The following is a 15,919-nucleotide window of genomic DNA, read 5'->3' on the forward strand; positions in this document are numbered from 1 at the left end:
GCCAGCCAGGGCCCACTACTGGAGGACGAGGAGGACGAGGATGAGGAGGAGGTGGAGGAGGATGAGGATGAAGCATGGTCACAGCGGGGTGGCACCCAACGCAGCTCGGGCCCATCACTGGTGCGTGGCTGGGGGAAAGGCAGGACGATGACGATACGCCTCCCACAGAGGACAGCTTGTCCTTACCCCTGGGCAGCCTGGCACACATGAGCGACTACATGCTGCAGTGCCTGCGCAACGACAGCAGAGTTGCCCACATTTTAACGTGTGCGGACTACTGGGTTGCCACCCTGCTGGATCCACGGTACAAAGACAATGTGCCCACCTTACTTCCTGCACTGGAGCGTGATAGAAAGATGCGCGAGTACAAGCGCGCGTTGGTAGACGCGCTACTGAGAGCATTCCCAAATGTCACAGGGGAACAAGTGGAAGCCCAAGGCCAAGGCAGAGGAGGAGCAAGAGGTCGCCAAGGCAGCTGTGTCACGGCCAGCTCCTCTGAGGGCAGGGTTAGCATGGCAGAGATGTGGAAAACTTTTGTCAACACGCCACAGCTAACTGCACCACCACCTGATACGCAATGTGTTAGCAGGAGGCAACATTTCACTAACATGGTGGAACAGTACGTGTGCACACCCCTCCACGTACTGACTGATGGTTTGGCCCCATTCAACTTCTGGGTCTCTAAATTGTCCACGTGGCCAGAGCTAGCCTTTTATGCCTTGGAGGTGCTGGCCTGCCCGGCGGCCAGCGTTTTGTCTGAACGTGTATTCAGCACGGCAGGGGGCGTCATTACAGACAAACGCAGCCGCCTGTCTACAGCCAATGTGGACAAGCTGACGTTCATAAAAATGAACCAGGCATGGATCCCACAGGACCTGTCCATCCCTTGTGCAGATTAGACATTAACTACCTCCCCTTAACCATATATTATTGTACTCCAGGGCACTTCCTCATTCAATCCTATTTTTATTTTCATTTAACCATTATATTGCGAGGCTACCAAAAGTTGAATGAACCTCTCCTCTGTCTGGGTGCCGGGGCCTAAATATATGCCAATGGACTGTTCCAATGTTGGGTGACGTGAGGCCTGATTCTCTGCTATGACATGCAGACTCATTCTCTGGTGACATGAAGCCAGATTCTGTGTTATGGGACCTCTCTCCTCTGCCTGGGTGCTGGGCCTAAATATCTGACAATGGACTGTTGCAGTGGTGGCTGACGTGAAGCCTGATTCTCTGCTATGACATGCAGACTGATTCTCTGCTGACATGAAGACAGATTCTGTGTTATGGGACCTCTCTCCTCTGCCTGGGTGCTGGGCCTAAATATCTGACAATGGACTGTTGCAGTGGTGGCTGACGTGAAGCCTGATTCTCTGCTATGACATGCAGACTGATTCTCTGGTGACATGAAGCCAGATTCTGTGTTATGGGACCTCTCTCCTCTGCCTGGGTGCTGGGCCTAAATTTATGATAATGGACTGTTACAATGGTGGGTGACGTGAAGCCTGATTCTCTGCTATGATATGAAGACTGATTATCTGCTGACATGAAGCCAGATTCTGTGTTATGGGACCTCTCTCCTCTGCCTGGGTGCCGGGGCCTAAATTTATGATTATGGACTGTTACAGTGGTGGGTGACGTGAAGCCTGATTCTATGCTATGACATGAAGACTGTTTCTCTGGTGACATGAAGTCAGATTCTGTGTTATGGGACCTCTCTCCTCTGCCTGGGTGCTGGGCCTAAATATCTGACAATGGACTGTTGCAGTGGTGGCTGACGTGAAGCCTGATTCTCTGCTATGACATGCAGACTGATTCTCTGCTGACATGAAGACAGATTCTGTGTTATGGGACCTCTCTCCTCTGCCTGGGTGCTGGGCCTAAATATCTGACAATGGACTGTTGCAGTGGTGGCTGACGTGAAGCCTGATTCTCTGCTATGACATGCAGACTGATTCTCTGCTGACATGAAGACAGATTCTGTGTTATGGGACCTCTCTCCTCTGCCTGGGTGCTGGGCCTAAATATCTGACAATGGACTGTTGCAGTGGTGGCTGACGTGAAGCCTGATTCTCTGCTATGACATGCAGACTGATTCTCTGCTGACATGAAGCCAGATTCTGTGTTATGGGACCTCTCTCCTCTGCCTGGGTGCCGGGGCCTAAATTCATGACAATGGACTGTTACAGTGGTGGGTGACGTGAAGCCTGATTCTCTGCTATGATATGAAGACTGATTATCTGCTGACATGAAGCCAGATTCTGTGTTATGGGAACCCTCTCCTCTGCCTGGGTGCCAGGGCCTAAATTTATGACAATGGACTGTTACAGTGGTGGCTGACGTGAAGCCTGATTCTCTGCTATGACATGCAGACTGATTCTTTGCTGACATGAAGACAGATTCTCTGTTACGGGACCTCTCTCCTCTGCCTGGGTGCCGGGGCCTAAATATCTGAGAATGGACTGTTCCAGTGGTGGGTGACGTGAAGCCAGATTCTCTGCTATGGGACCTCTATCCAATTGATATTGGTTAATTTTTATTTATTTTATTTTTATTTTAATTCATTTCCCTATCCACATTTGTTTGCAGGGGATTTACTTACATGTTGCTGCCTTTTGCAGCCCTCTAGCCCTTTCCTGGGCTGTATTAGTGCCGAAAAGTTCGGGTTCCCATTGACTTCAATGGGGTTCGGGTTCGGGACGAAGTTCGGGTCATTTCCGGGAAACCGTACCAGAGGAGTATATATACAGCTATACAGGCGAAAACAGCTAAGGGTTATAAGCAAACACAGGCCAGAAATAACTGTGGCAATAAACAGTAGTTGGGAACTAGAAGTGATAGATAATAAAATAGAGCTGCCTGCACCACTGATAGTTTTAATCAGTCTATGTAGTGTCTATGTATAGATAGTGATAAGTGATTAAAACGGTTTTTAAAAATAAATAAAAGTAAAGTTTTATTTAAAAAAAAAACAGTACATGATCCAAAGACGTATTTAGGTCCAATTGGACCATCAATTAGTTCTCCTTCACTTGCGGCACTCCGTTCTCGCTGGGACCTGCACCTGTAAGACAATGGGGGCATATCCTAGCCATATGCCCCCATAGTCCATCTTGAGGCAACCCCTTTAATGGGGCCTCTCGTGTGCTCAAGTCACCACAAGGGGCATCCCGCAAGCTATTGTAATGGGGCCTCATTACCAAGGAAGCACAGTTGGCAGAAGATGGCGCAACCCGACCAGACAAGATCACCCCAGACTGGGACACTGCCTGAACTGTGAGTTGCTTGGGCTCTCTGGGGGAGCAAGTACCAGGCATGAAGTATGGGTCTAAGACAAGGATAGTTTTTTCCTGCCCCACTTCCTCACTACTTCTTCAACCACTGAGGTCGGAACACCCTGTTTGGGCATTTTGCCATGTTGGCTATATGCCGTTTTGTTTTTTATTCCTTTTTTTTGTTTTCTGAGCATTTGTTTTTCCCATTTTTCGAGACTGTTCCTGAGGATAACAACACTGAGTTGTATGGTACACCGCGCCGGGTCTTATCCCATTGCTGCAATGAGGAAACGGTACATATGTATACACAGAGGGACTATGCTTGTGTGTCATGGAGTTAAAAGTATTTTCACTTAATGTGAGAGGGCTGAACTCCCCGTACAGGCGCACGCAGCTATGGACGAAGATATTCAAATCTAAATGTGATCTATCCTTTATACAGGAGTCCCATTTGTTGGCATTGGATTTACATAGATGCATGCACCGCAGATTCCCAGTGACAATTCATTCTCCTGCTGTTAAGAAGAGGAAAGTGGGGGTTTTCATTTGTGTTAAGGCTTCTGTTGCATTTTCACTGACAAAGTGTTTTACTGACTCTGTCGGGAGAGATGTCATACTAGTCTGTGAGATTGCTGGAAAACAGTACACAATGGTCTCTGTGTATGCTCCTAATATTCGACAACCAGCCTTTTGCAGGAGACTATTTAAAAAAATGCAGAAAGAAGCAGGAGAAGTGGTTATGGGAGGGGACTTTAACATTCCGGTCAACTCAGACCTTGATTATAGCTTAACACACAGTAGTCACCGTGTTGACTTCCAAGCAATTCTTCACAAATCGCCTTATCATGATATCTGGAGATATCAACATGGAGGAGAACGTGACTAAACGTTCATCTTCTCGGCTCACCTATCCCAATCCCTGATTGATTATATACTAGTCTCAAGAAGTCTGCTCACAGAGTTACCGTGTGGGACATTGTGAGTGCCACGTGGTCTGACCAATTGCCTGTGACTAAACCATTGACAATGATCTTCCTAACCCCCCCTCCCCCACAATGGATATTGAACCCTTACCTACTCAAATGTGCTAAGAGGATTGAGGGATACACCGACAAGCTGAAGGAATTCATGAGATTTAATGACAACAGAGATTACTACTGACACCTTCTGGCTTACACAGAAATCATACATTGAGAGGTGTATCTTGCTGCAGTCTGCTGCACGTCTGAAGAGAAGCAGAGACCTGGCTGTGCGGGATGCTTTGATGCAACTACAATCTGCAGAAAAGAGGTATAAGGCACACCAATCTCCCTCTTCCCTAGTTGAGTTACAGGACTGCAGGTTGCACTTGAGATCACTGCTCCTATACCGGCATGAGCTTGGTATGAGGTGTCTTAAATCCAATTTTTACCGCATGGGAGATAGAGCAGGTGCATTGCTAGCTCGTAGGTTGAATCATAAGCAGGTGGAAGCTAGGATTGATAGGCTACATTTTGCTAACTCGACTGTCACCCACTACGAGAAACTGTTCAATGGTTCTATTATATCTGGCAATATAACTCCTGATATGCTCTCAGCCACAGTTGTCACCCTGCCCACACAGGGGAAACTTCACCGACGAATTTTAGACCAAGCTCCTTGCTGAATGCCGGCTAAAAAATATTTGCCAAAACTGCTAGGCCACTCGGATTAATGCTTTCCTGCCCTTCCTGATTGCCACTGATTAGGTAGGGTTCGTACCGGACAGGCAGTGTAGGGACGCCACTAGGTGCATGATCAATCTCCTCTAAATTGCCGAATGTTCTAGGACCCCTATAGGCTTTGTCTCCTTAGATGCCAAAAAAACGTTTGATAGGGTCCACTGGGGCTTCCTGGATCATGTGTTACAGAAGTTTGAGTTCAAAGGGCACATATTAACAGCTGTCTCCAGCCTCTACTCCAAACCTTCTCCCAGGGTCCTGGCCTCAGGATTTCTATCTAAGGCTTTCCTGATCACCAATGGCACAAGACAAGGGTGCCCATTATCCCCCCTCATTTTCACCCTGGTTATGGAGCCGTGGCGGAACTACTCAGCACTTGCTCGGATATCTCGGGTAGCCCAGTATACAAGTGCTCCCATGTAATTGGGCTCTACGCAGATGATGTCATTCTGACATTAACTGACTCTTTCAGATCTCTAGAGGCAGCATCTAAGATCATAACTCAATATTCCTCACTCTCTTATTACAAGCTCAATGTCACTAAAACAAATATGTTACCTATTAATGTCCCGAACAAGCTTAGAGATTGCATTCGGAAACATTTCCAATAAAATTGGGCTGAGAAGTCACTGTCTTATCTAGGAATAGAGCTGACGCACTCGGTTAAAGGGTTGGTTACATCTAAATTCAGAAATTTAAGAATGGAACTGCAAAGGGACAATGCTAAATATGCACAGGTGCAGCTATCCTGGATTGCAAAAAACAACACAGTAAAATTCCTCTGTATCCCTCTTAAGATCTCGAAACACCTAATTGTGCAATTGCAGGAAGACGTGGTTCATTTTATATGGAGCGGCTCCCGACCTAGAGTTGCCAAACAAGCACTACCCCTCCAATCAGGAGGACTAGGAGTCCCTGATTTGTATAGTTACTACATTGCTAATCTGCTGGACCATGCGACAGAATGGTGGTTACCACCCTCGACCCACCAATGGTTGCACATAGAGGAGCATTTTATCAGAAGGAAATCCCTGAAATCTCTATTGGCTGCATATGGTGTAAGACCTTATAGCCCTACCCTGCGCCTAAGCACTATGCAAGCCATATTTTTCACTTCATTGGTCCCGCATAACCATCATATTAGGCTACTTTCATACTTGCGGCAGGACGGATCTGACAGGCTGTTCACCCTGTCGGATCCGTCCTTCCGCTGTTTCGCCGTGCCGCCCCTCCATCCCCATTGACTATAATGGGGACGGGGCGGCGCTCCGGCGCAGTACTGCAGTGCACGGCGAAAAGCCGCCAGACTAAAAGTCCTGCATGTCCGACTTTTTAGTCCGGCGGCCTCTGACCGCGAACTGCCGTACTGCGCCGGAGTGCCGCCCCGTCCCCATTATAGTCAAAGTACCCTTACCACACTATCTCTCTCTAGATGGCTAGAATGTGTCATTGACACTTTGGGATGCCTCTTTACCAACTCAGTGCTAGTAGATTTTGAAACCCTGCACTCTAAATTTCCTTTCCATGATTCCCTCAGAGCTGAGCCGCTGAATGGGCTATTTACAGCTGACACCCCACAACGCTCCAATCTATCTATTTGGTACTCCACCCTAGTTACGGCTGACAAGGTACTGTGCTTCCTGTCTGGTTCTGACTTTGGTTTGGCTTTGTGACTACCCTCTGTCTATTCCCATATGATGCCATCTCTGTGTTGTTCTGTCTCTGTGTGTGTCTGTCTGTTTTGTGCTATAGCACAGTAGGGAATGTTGACTAGTTGCTGACTTGCTACCTAGGGCTTGCACTGCAAGTAGGCAGGGAAAGCTGGCAGGTTCCAGTTAGGGCTCACTGTTCGTATGTGTTCCTGCCTACTGTGGTAACAGTATTCTTTAGTGTTGAATTATGTGAAGGAAGGTGCCAACTAAAGTGCCATTAATGCCATCCCATAGCTCTATTCAGGAAACTAAACATTTTTGTTAATTAACCTCCCTGACAGTATTCCCGAGCGTGACTCATGCTCGGGGTAATATCATCATCAGTTGCAGTTCATCCTGATTTGATCTGATGATTTGCGTGCACACTCAGGGGTACGGAGATCTGATGCAACATTTTGTGCTGCAAAATCTCTATACCCCTAAGTGCGCACACGTGTGCACAAAGTAATTCTATCGCGGCGCTGCAACGATTCTTTCCTAAGCCAGTGGATGTGCGCTTGCGCAGCGCCGTGCACACCCTCCTCCAGCAGATTCCTGTGCGGCCGTGTCACTTCCGGTATAGACTTTTTTCGCAAGGTATAGAGATCTGGCAGAACACCGGCTGGCATTTGACTTCCTGTTTCCGTTCCCTGCGAGCAGGAGCTGCGCATGGGAGCGGAAATGGGCGGGAAATTCAAATAAATATCAACATAAAAAGTGACAAACACACAAAAGATGTTATACATTGTAATCTGAGAGGATTACACTGTATAACCTCAGATCTGACATTTGATGACCGTACAGTGCCCCTTGCCTGCCATTTTACTGTAATTTGTGCCCATAAAATATTTATGCAAAAAATTGTCCCACTTTTGGTACAAAATTCCTGACATAATGATACCGCCAGAGAGGTTATACACACACACACACACACACACACACACATACATACACACAGTCAGGTCCATAAGTATTGGGACATCAACAATTCTAACATTTTTTGCTCTATACACCACCCCAATGGATTTGAAATGAAATGACCAATATGTGCTTTAACTGCAGACTTCAGCTTTAATTTGAGGGCATTTACATCCAAAGCAGGTGAACGGTGTAGGAATTACAACAGTTTGCATATCTGCCTCCCACTTAAGGAACCAAAAGTAATGGGTAAATTGGCTTCTCAGCTGTTCCATGGCCAGGTGTGTGTTATTCCTTCATTATCCCAATTACAATGAGCAAATAAAAGGTCCAGAGTTCATTTCAAGTGTGTATTTGCATTTGGAATCCATTGCTGTCAACTCTCAAGATGAGATCCAAACAGCTGTCACTATCAGTGAAGCAAGCTATCATTAGGCTGAAAAAACAAAATAAACCCATCAGAGTGATGGCAAAAACATTGGGCGTGGCCAAAACAACTGTTAGGAACATTCTTAAAAAGAAGGAACGCACCGGTGAGCTCAGCAACACCAAAAGACCACGGAAAACAACTGTGGTGTATGACCGAAGAATTATTGTCCTGGTGAAGAAAACACCCTTCATAACAGTTGGCCAGATCAAGAACTCTCTCCAGGAGGTAGGTGTATGTGTGTCAAAGTCAACAATTTAGAGAATACTTCACCAGAGTAAATACAGAGGGTTCACCACAAGATCTAAACCATTGGTGAGCCTCAAAAACAGAAAGGACAGATTAGAGTTTGCCAAACGACATCTAAAAAAGCCTTCACAGTTCTGGAACAACATCCTATGGACAGAGGAGACCAAGATCAACTTGTACCAGAGTGATGGGAAGAGAAGAATATGGAGAAGGAAAGGAACTGCTCATGATCCTAAGCATACCACCTCATCAGTGACGAATGGTGGTGGTAGTGTCATGGCGTGGGCATGGGCAAACTGAAAGGAAAATGCCCCAAGAACAAGCAGGAACTGAAGACAGTTGCAGTAGAGGCCTGGCAGAGCATCACCAGGGATGAAACCCAGTGTCTGGTGATGTCTATGCGTTCCAGACTTCAGGCTGTAATTGACTGCAAAGGATTTGCAACCAAGTATTAAAAAGTGAAAGCTTGATTTATGATTATTATTCTGTCCCATTACTTTTGGTTACAAGTGGGAGGCACATATGCAAACTGTTGTAATTCCTACACAGTTCACCTGATTTGGATGTAAATACCCTCATATTAAGGCCTCATGCACACGACAGCATTTTTTAACGTCCCGCAAAACGTGGTTCCGTTGTTCCGTGATCTGTGTCCGTTTTTTCTTCCGTTGTGCTTCCGTGTGTCCGTGTTCCCGTTTTTTTTTGCGGCCCGTCAGAAATCATGGAATGGTTAAAAAAATTTAATTTTAATATCTCCACCCAGGATACTGGTATAAATGAAGGGCACCTGAGTTTGGTTTTGTGGCCATTTTCTGTAGTCTTTCCAGAGTACAGAGGTTATTTTGGCTGCTTCTCTTTGCTGTATCACCATGTCGGATTCAGAGGAAGAGGTCTTACTGCATTGGCTCGTTTCTCGGCAATGGGGACCCTGCACTCCTTTGTTGAATGAGGAACCGAGTAGAAGGCGACGATTTTGGGTCCATCCGATTATTTCACAACGCTACCGGAAAGGACACTTCCATACCCTCTACAAAGATCTGCGGCTGCATCCAGAGAAGTTCTATTCCTTCTGTCGGATGTCTGTCACTACATTTGATCGCTTGATGTCGTCTCTACGTACTGTCCTTACCTTTATGGACACCAATATGAGGCGCAGCATTTCTCCTGAGGAAAGGCTCATCGTCACGTTGAGGTAAGCAATATTGAACATTTTAAGTTTCACCAGTAATGTGCAGTGCTTGTGTCAGGAGCAACATGTGCTAGAAAATGGCTGCTGTGAGACATGTGCTACTGTTTGCTGAAGTAACCTTTTTTCGTCTTTTTTTTTTTTTTGTGGTGTTTTCTGTTTTACCCCTTTAATCCCTGCCACATACGATTCCATTATTGAAGTTTTTTTTTCTTTTGTGCAAGTTTTAAACGTGTGTTCAGCTAACGGCCTCCAGACACTCCATGAATGCTCAGCACTCGCCAGTAGTTTGTTTAAAATGTTGTTTTAGTCAGTCAGCCATGTTACAGCAGGCTGTAACCTGCCTGTCTGAGTGAATAATTTAATATTTTTCATCAATTACTGGTGTGCGCGGTTGTTTTTTGTAGTGTCATAAAGAATTGGGTCCCTCTGTCAGGATCTCTATCTGCGTGCACCACCCTATTTGAAGTCTGTATACCAGTCTGTTCCCTATTTTGTAGGATTGTGCTGCTGCCAACCCCTGAGATTTCCATCTAACGTCTTTTGTTGTGCCTATTGTTCACATATTTTTGAACTTGCACATGACTATCTGCATTTCAAGGGGGCTAGACACAGTTGATGTAACTTAGTTGTGGTAGTACTGGCCACACCCCAATTGCTGTTTTTGTTTTGCTCTTATTCACGTTTTTTATTAAAAAAGTTTAATCAACCATGGACATGGGGCAGTGATGGCGAGCCGCTTTCAGACAGAGTTGCGAATGATCAACCCAGATCCGTACAGTTTAATACAAAATGTCCACACGCCAATTTAGCATGAACACTGTAGTCCAAAATTTAGAGTTATTGCATTTTAGCATTTTGCACCAAATGCCTGTTTAAATTCCATGCTGCCTGTCGTTTTCATAGTGTGCCCTGTGCTGATGAATGCTTGGGAAAGTCTAGGGTGTATATTTGTAAATACAAACCAAAAAAGAAATGGTGGCATTAGCAGGAGGTGCTCAAACCCACATGCAATCGTGCATATATACAGGGGAGCAAATCCTGCACTTGTGGCCCGTTGCTAATGGCGATCCCAGCAAAATGCATACGGTGGAGGATGCCCGCAGCGAACCAAAAGTACCACAATAGACATCTCACACAAGGTAACAAGGGCGGATGTCATAATCAATATAACAATATAACAAAACAATAACAAATACAGGTGCACTCTGCAGTCTCGCTAAACCCTCAAACTGATTTTAAAATTGAGAGATTAGTCAACATGTCCTACGGTGTAGAACATGTCTAAGCCCGGGCACCACGTCAAGGTTTGTCAAGTAGCCCGGGCTACTTTTGGTGGACATTTAACTTGCCTCTGTCACCAGGATCAATCTTAATAAACCAGGCACATAGCTGACAGCGATCAAGATCAACCATAACCTCCCAGACACTGTTCAGAGTGTTTGGCTGGTTTCCTTCACCGTAAATGTTCCATTTAAGCCCCAATGAACATAATTGGAAAGTTGTCCAAACCTGCTGATTTCAGCAGGATCGGCTATCTTATGTATATAGGGGCCTTCTCTGAATGAGGGAAGAAAGGACCAAGCATGTGGAATTTCTATGCCTCATCATATTGTTCTTAGCAAAGGTAGGCTATTGCCAGAGGTGAAAAACAGATTATAGCCACATGCAAACCAATCATGCATGTATGAGGCAGTCAGAAGGAACAGTTGTCGGCAGAATAAGTGTTCTGCCAATAGCTATTGAGGGTGTACAGTACATGAGGTTGAATTCTAAAACGTTTGCTTTTATTTGAATATGATAAAAGGTACCTTAGCATGACCAGTCAATTGAATTGGGTTATTTTGGCAGGAATTTCTGCAAGCTCCATTGAGGTCAATGGAACCAATTTTCACTTGCAGAAATTTCTGCTACAACCCCATGTTTGCCATGTTTGAAAGCAACCTAAGGCCTTGATATCTATGGTGCGACACCCCTTTTAAATATTTATGATTTAGGGGATATTGTAAAATTACCCAGTTTACATGGTAATAAGAAGAATGTGACCATACCTGAGATTTTATCCTCTTCTACCTCAGCTTCACATTCTTTCTCCCAGTCTTCTGCAATTATTGACGATGTCAGCTCAGTAAACTTTGCCAGAGGACACGATGAAGAACAGCCTGGCAAAGTGACCAAGTATGGATCCACCAATGAGTCATTTTGGTAATACATTTCAACAGTGTATTCCCTGGAGGTTTCAAATAAAACTATTTGAATGATCATATTAAACCTCTTAAAAATACAATGTAACTATACTTCACAACCTTGTATATTCTGTAAACCAGTAGTTGTATGTAACGTTGATAGAGCATAATGAAATGTTTTTTATGGTCATGTAAACTCTGCAAAGGGGAACTGATTATTTGTTACTTCTTCCTCAGACCACCACAAGTGGGTTTGGCCTCACCACCAATGCATTGACAGAAAATACTTCTTAGAAGCAAAGCCTGCACCTTGTATTATTTCCACCTTTGATCATACAAAAAAAAAAAAGTAAAAATTTATTTTTTTATATTAATTGAGGGGAATGTTCAGGGAATGTTCAGGGCTACAGATATTGAAAAATATCGGGCATCAATATCAGATCGGTGGGGGTTCGATACCTAGCACCACCACTGATCAGCTAGTTTGTTCTTCAGCTAGTTTGTAGTTCATCAATATCTGTAGCTAGCAGAACCCCTTGAATACACTGCACACTATTCTTATACTTGGGAAGGTGTGTTTTAGTAGGATAGATATATAATACGATGGATTAGAAATCTACATGATGAACATATTCTTCTTCCCTGCTGCCTGCCACTGTTTATTCACCATCTATATGGTATTGGTTTCTAATACCCTGAATATCACATCATATTTAGGAGATACCCCTCCAAACAATGACAAGGAGAACTTTTAGCGCCTGCTTTCTTAGATACTGTATGTAGCCTAGTCTCATTATTTCTCACCTACCCATTATCTTCTGTATAAAGTTCAAAAATATGGCATGCCGCATAAGGTGGTGTTTTTCCATTGTAGACATTCAGAGCCATCTGGAGAGCAACTATTGTAGTGTCATGCTATGGAGAAAAATAGGGATTGTCTGAGAAAATACATTTATATAAGACATATGCAAAAAGAAACTTGAAATTGCTTATTTTAATGTAAAAGATAAAAGTAAATGTGCCTGGTCATCAAATAGCTTTTAGTAAATGTCCAAAAATTGGCATAATATAGTGGCAATAGAGTAAATAGTGGCAACAAACCACATTATAAGTCATTGTGGTCTGTTAAACCCTGTTGGTGTCCACTGTGTGACAGATCCAGCACTGTATCGTGGTCTTTGTGTATAATGGAAACCATAATGCAGATGTGAACAGAGCCATAGCATTTTAGCTTTAAAGGGAATCTGTCACTAGTGTTGATTGTGAATATTCTAATTGCAAATTTTTATCGTGAAAATCGGCACTTCGAGAATTCGCAAAGATGTAGAATATAGTGCTATATATTCGTAATCACGAATATTCTAGATTTTTTTTTTCATCAGCAACCTCCCTGCTTGCTTGAGGGCCAATAAGAAGGCAGCAATCTCTTTGTCAGAGCTTAACAACATCCCTAGCAACCAATAGGAAAGTTGCCTACCCCTTACTATATAAGAACCTCCCCAGCAGCCATTTTCTGCAGTTTGTTGCAGTTCTGAGAGAGAGAGCAGTGACATTGCTGTGCTCTGTGCTTTCATCTGGATCCTATTCCTTATCCAATTACATTATCCAATAGACATCGGACTCTAGCAGTGTTGTGATCAACCTTACGGCCTATGAGTTGTCCCCAAGCTGTATCTCACTCCTCCAGCGAGGACTGGGATACAGCTTGGTGGAACAATTCAATCCTGTCGACTTCGAGGTGGACTTATACAAGGCAGTACGCAAGTTATTTCTGAGGAAATTGTTCGCTGAGAGTAGTGCCACACACCCTCCACCTTTACCTGGCGAGGTCCAGGCTCGTATGATATGTGCCGAGTTTCATCTACAACATAGATTTGATACAGAGGAGTTGTTATGCATCCAGTTCCTGGCAGGCATCGATAGTGAGGAGACCACTCTGTCCCAGCTCCAGACATCATTTACGGGTGGCATCAGGTCCATGTTTTTGCCCCCCATGCCGACGGGCTCCACCATTGACCTTTTTTTATAAGAAAGTTCTTAGGGACGCACGTGCACTGGTTTATCCAGTTGCACCCCTTAATTATTACTCAGGAGGAAAAGGCCTCCCCTACATTGGCTTTGCGGTCTTGAGGATGTGGTCATTAAGCCCGCCGACAAGGGGGGCAACGTGGTCCTGATGTCGAAGGCCTACTACTTGGAGGAAGCCTCTAGACAGTTAGACGATACAAGCGTGTACCAGAAGCTTAGTGAGAATCCTGTTCCATCTATCTTACTCAGTGTTCACTCACTCCTTTCAAAATATGTTGATTTTGCATTTTGTAGATAAACTGGTCCCCAAGTTCCCCAAGCATCCGGCCTGGTACTTTGTTCCCAATGTACACAAGTCGCTATCCCATCCCCCGGGATGACCTATCGTCGCTGGGATGGGGTCAGCGACTGAACCTATCTCGAGGTATACGGATTGGCTACTCAGGCCTTTGCTACTAGGCACTCCCACGTATCTGAAGGACACCGGGGACTTTCTCTGCGCCGTCAGTGACATTGAATGGTGGGAGGAATTCCACCTTGTGTCCTTGGACGTGGAGAGTCTCTATACCCGTATTCCCCATGATGCTGGCCTGAAAGCTATAGCATCGGTTCTTGCCCGTACGGACAAGAGCACAGTTTTTTCACAGTTTGTACAAGAGTCCCTCAATTTGATACTTACCAACAATGTCTTCCAGTTTAACCGTCAGTGGTACCGCCAGATACTAGGTACAGCAGTGGGCATGCCCGTGTCGTGTACCTTCGCCAACCTGTATCTGGCGGTATTTGAGGAGACCTACGTCTTCTCCTTGGATAACCCCTTTCTTATGTACATCCATTATTTTCTACGTTATGTGGGCGACGTGTTTCTGGTCTGGTCGGGCAGCGAAGGGCAGTGTAGGCAGTTTGTGCAGTACCTCAATGAGACTAAAAAGATGAATATGAAGTTCACTCAACTTCGGGGGCAATTGTCTGGATTTTCTCGATGTGCATGTCTCCGTTGTTGATGGGGCGCTGCACACTACAGGTTTTCGTAAGCCCACTGCCACTAATTCGCTGCTCCACCAGACCAGCTTCCATCCTCCTGCCGTTAAAGACTCGGTCCCTTTTGGGCAGTTTATACGGTTGCGCAGAATTAACAGCACTGATGCAGACTATTTTAGGCAGGCTCATCAGCTTAAAGAGAGGTTGCTTGAGAGGGGTTATCCAAGGAGGATCGTGGTAGATGCACTCCATCGAGCGGCTCTTCGTCCTCGACCTAGTCTCCTCAGTGACAGGATCCATGATGATAACGAAGACAGGTTCGTTTTTATTTTCAAATTCAGTCCAGCAGCTGATCTAGTTAAACGAGCCGTTTATAATAACTGGGACCTCCTAAAAGGTGAACAGTCTTTGGGCGCAGTGGTTTCTAGTAAACCTCTTATTACCTTCAGGAAGTGCCACACCTTGAAGGACAGATTAGTTCACAGTGTTCTTAGATCTCCTAAACGGTTGAATTGGTTACAGAGTAGAATTCCCTTAGGCAATTACAAGTGTGGAACTTGCTCCCTCTGTTCTCACAACTCGCAAACAAAGAGTCTGTGTTTAGTGCCCCCCAAGGACAAAGTCAGACAGTTTATCACGTGTTGCACCTCGTACGTGGTTTATGTTGTTTCATGCACCTGTAGCAGGTTCTACATTGGCAAGACAATCAGGCCATTGCTTGAAAGGGTGCGTGAGCACCTTAACTCCATTCGTACTGGACGAGGTTCGCCCCGGTTAATCGAACATGTTCGTTCTACCCATAATGGTGATCCTTCTGGCCTCTCCTTTGCTGGCATTGAGGCCGTGGGACCCATCCCGAGGGGTGGTGATCGCCACCGCCTTTTGCTGCAACGGGAGGCCAGATGGATTATCAGGACGGGTGCCATGGGACCCCATGGCCTTAACTATAAGAACAACATGGCGGTCTTTTTATGACCCCACTATCCCGCAGGTATTGACTGGTTTCTAATGAAACCCTTTCAATATGTTTGGTTACTTCCCTTTTCTCTCTTCCAAGCAACCATGCGCTTCTCATGTATTATCTATGTATTCTCTTATGTACCCCTGTGCTAGGCTTCTGGTAGTTGTCGCCATAATAGGAGGCGCATAATGGTATTTTTGCAGTAATCGCAATGTTTGTATTTTATGTGACTGACTGACTGTATTTCCCTGTGTTTCTCTCTGACTTTTTGCAGCTGCGCATTCGGGGAGAGTCTTGGATCACCATGGTGATGAC

The 15,919-nt window shown here is 45.1% G+C and overlaps 1 protein-coding gene across 1 annotated transcript in view; it reads right to left on the minus strand.

Moving 5' to 3' along the window:
• The window catches only part of ACP3 (acid phosphatase 3), a 142,578-nt gene that overhangs the window by 12,148 nt on the left and 114,511 nt on the right, over nucleotides 1-15,919 (minus strand). Inside the window, exons 8-9 of the mRNA XM_044294099.1 lie at nucleotides 12,443-12,549; nucleotides 11,500-11,678 (exon numbers count right to left, since the gene is read on the minus strand). Of these exons, the coding sequence (XP_044150034.1) occupies nucleotides 11,500-11,678; nucleotides 12,443-12,549 (286 nt within the window). The remainder of the gene's footprint in view (nucleotides 1-11,499; nucleotides 11,679-12,442; nucleotides 12,550-15,919) is intronic.

This window comes from Bufo gargarizans, chromosome 5 (assembly GCF_014858855.1).
Source record: "Bufo gargarizans isolate SCDJY-AF-19 chromosome 5, ASM1485885v1, whole genome shotgun sequence".
In the NCBI taxonomy this organism is placed as follows: domain Eukaryota; kingdom Metazoa; phylum Chordata; class Amphibia; order Anura; family Bufonidae; genus Bufo; species Bufo gargarizans.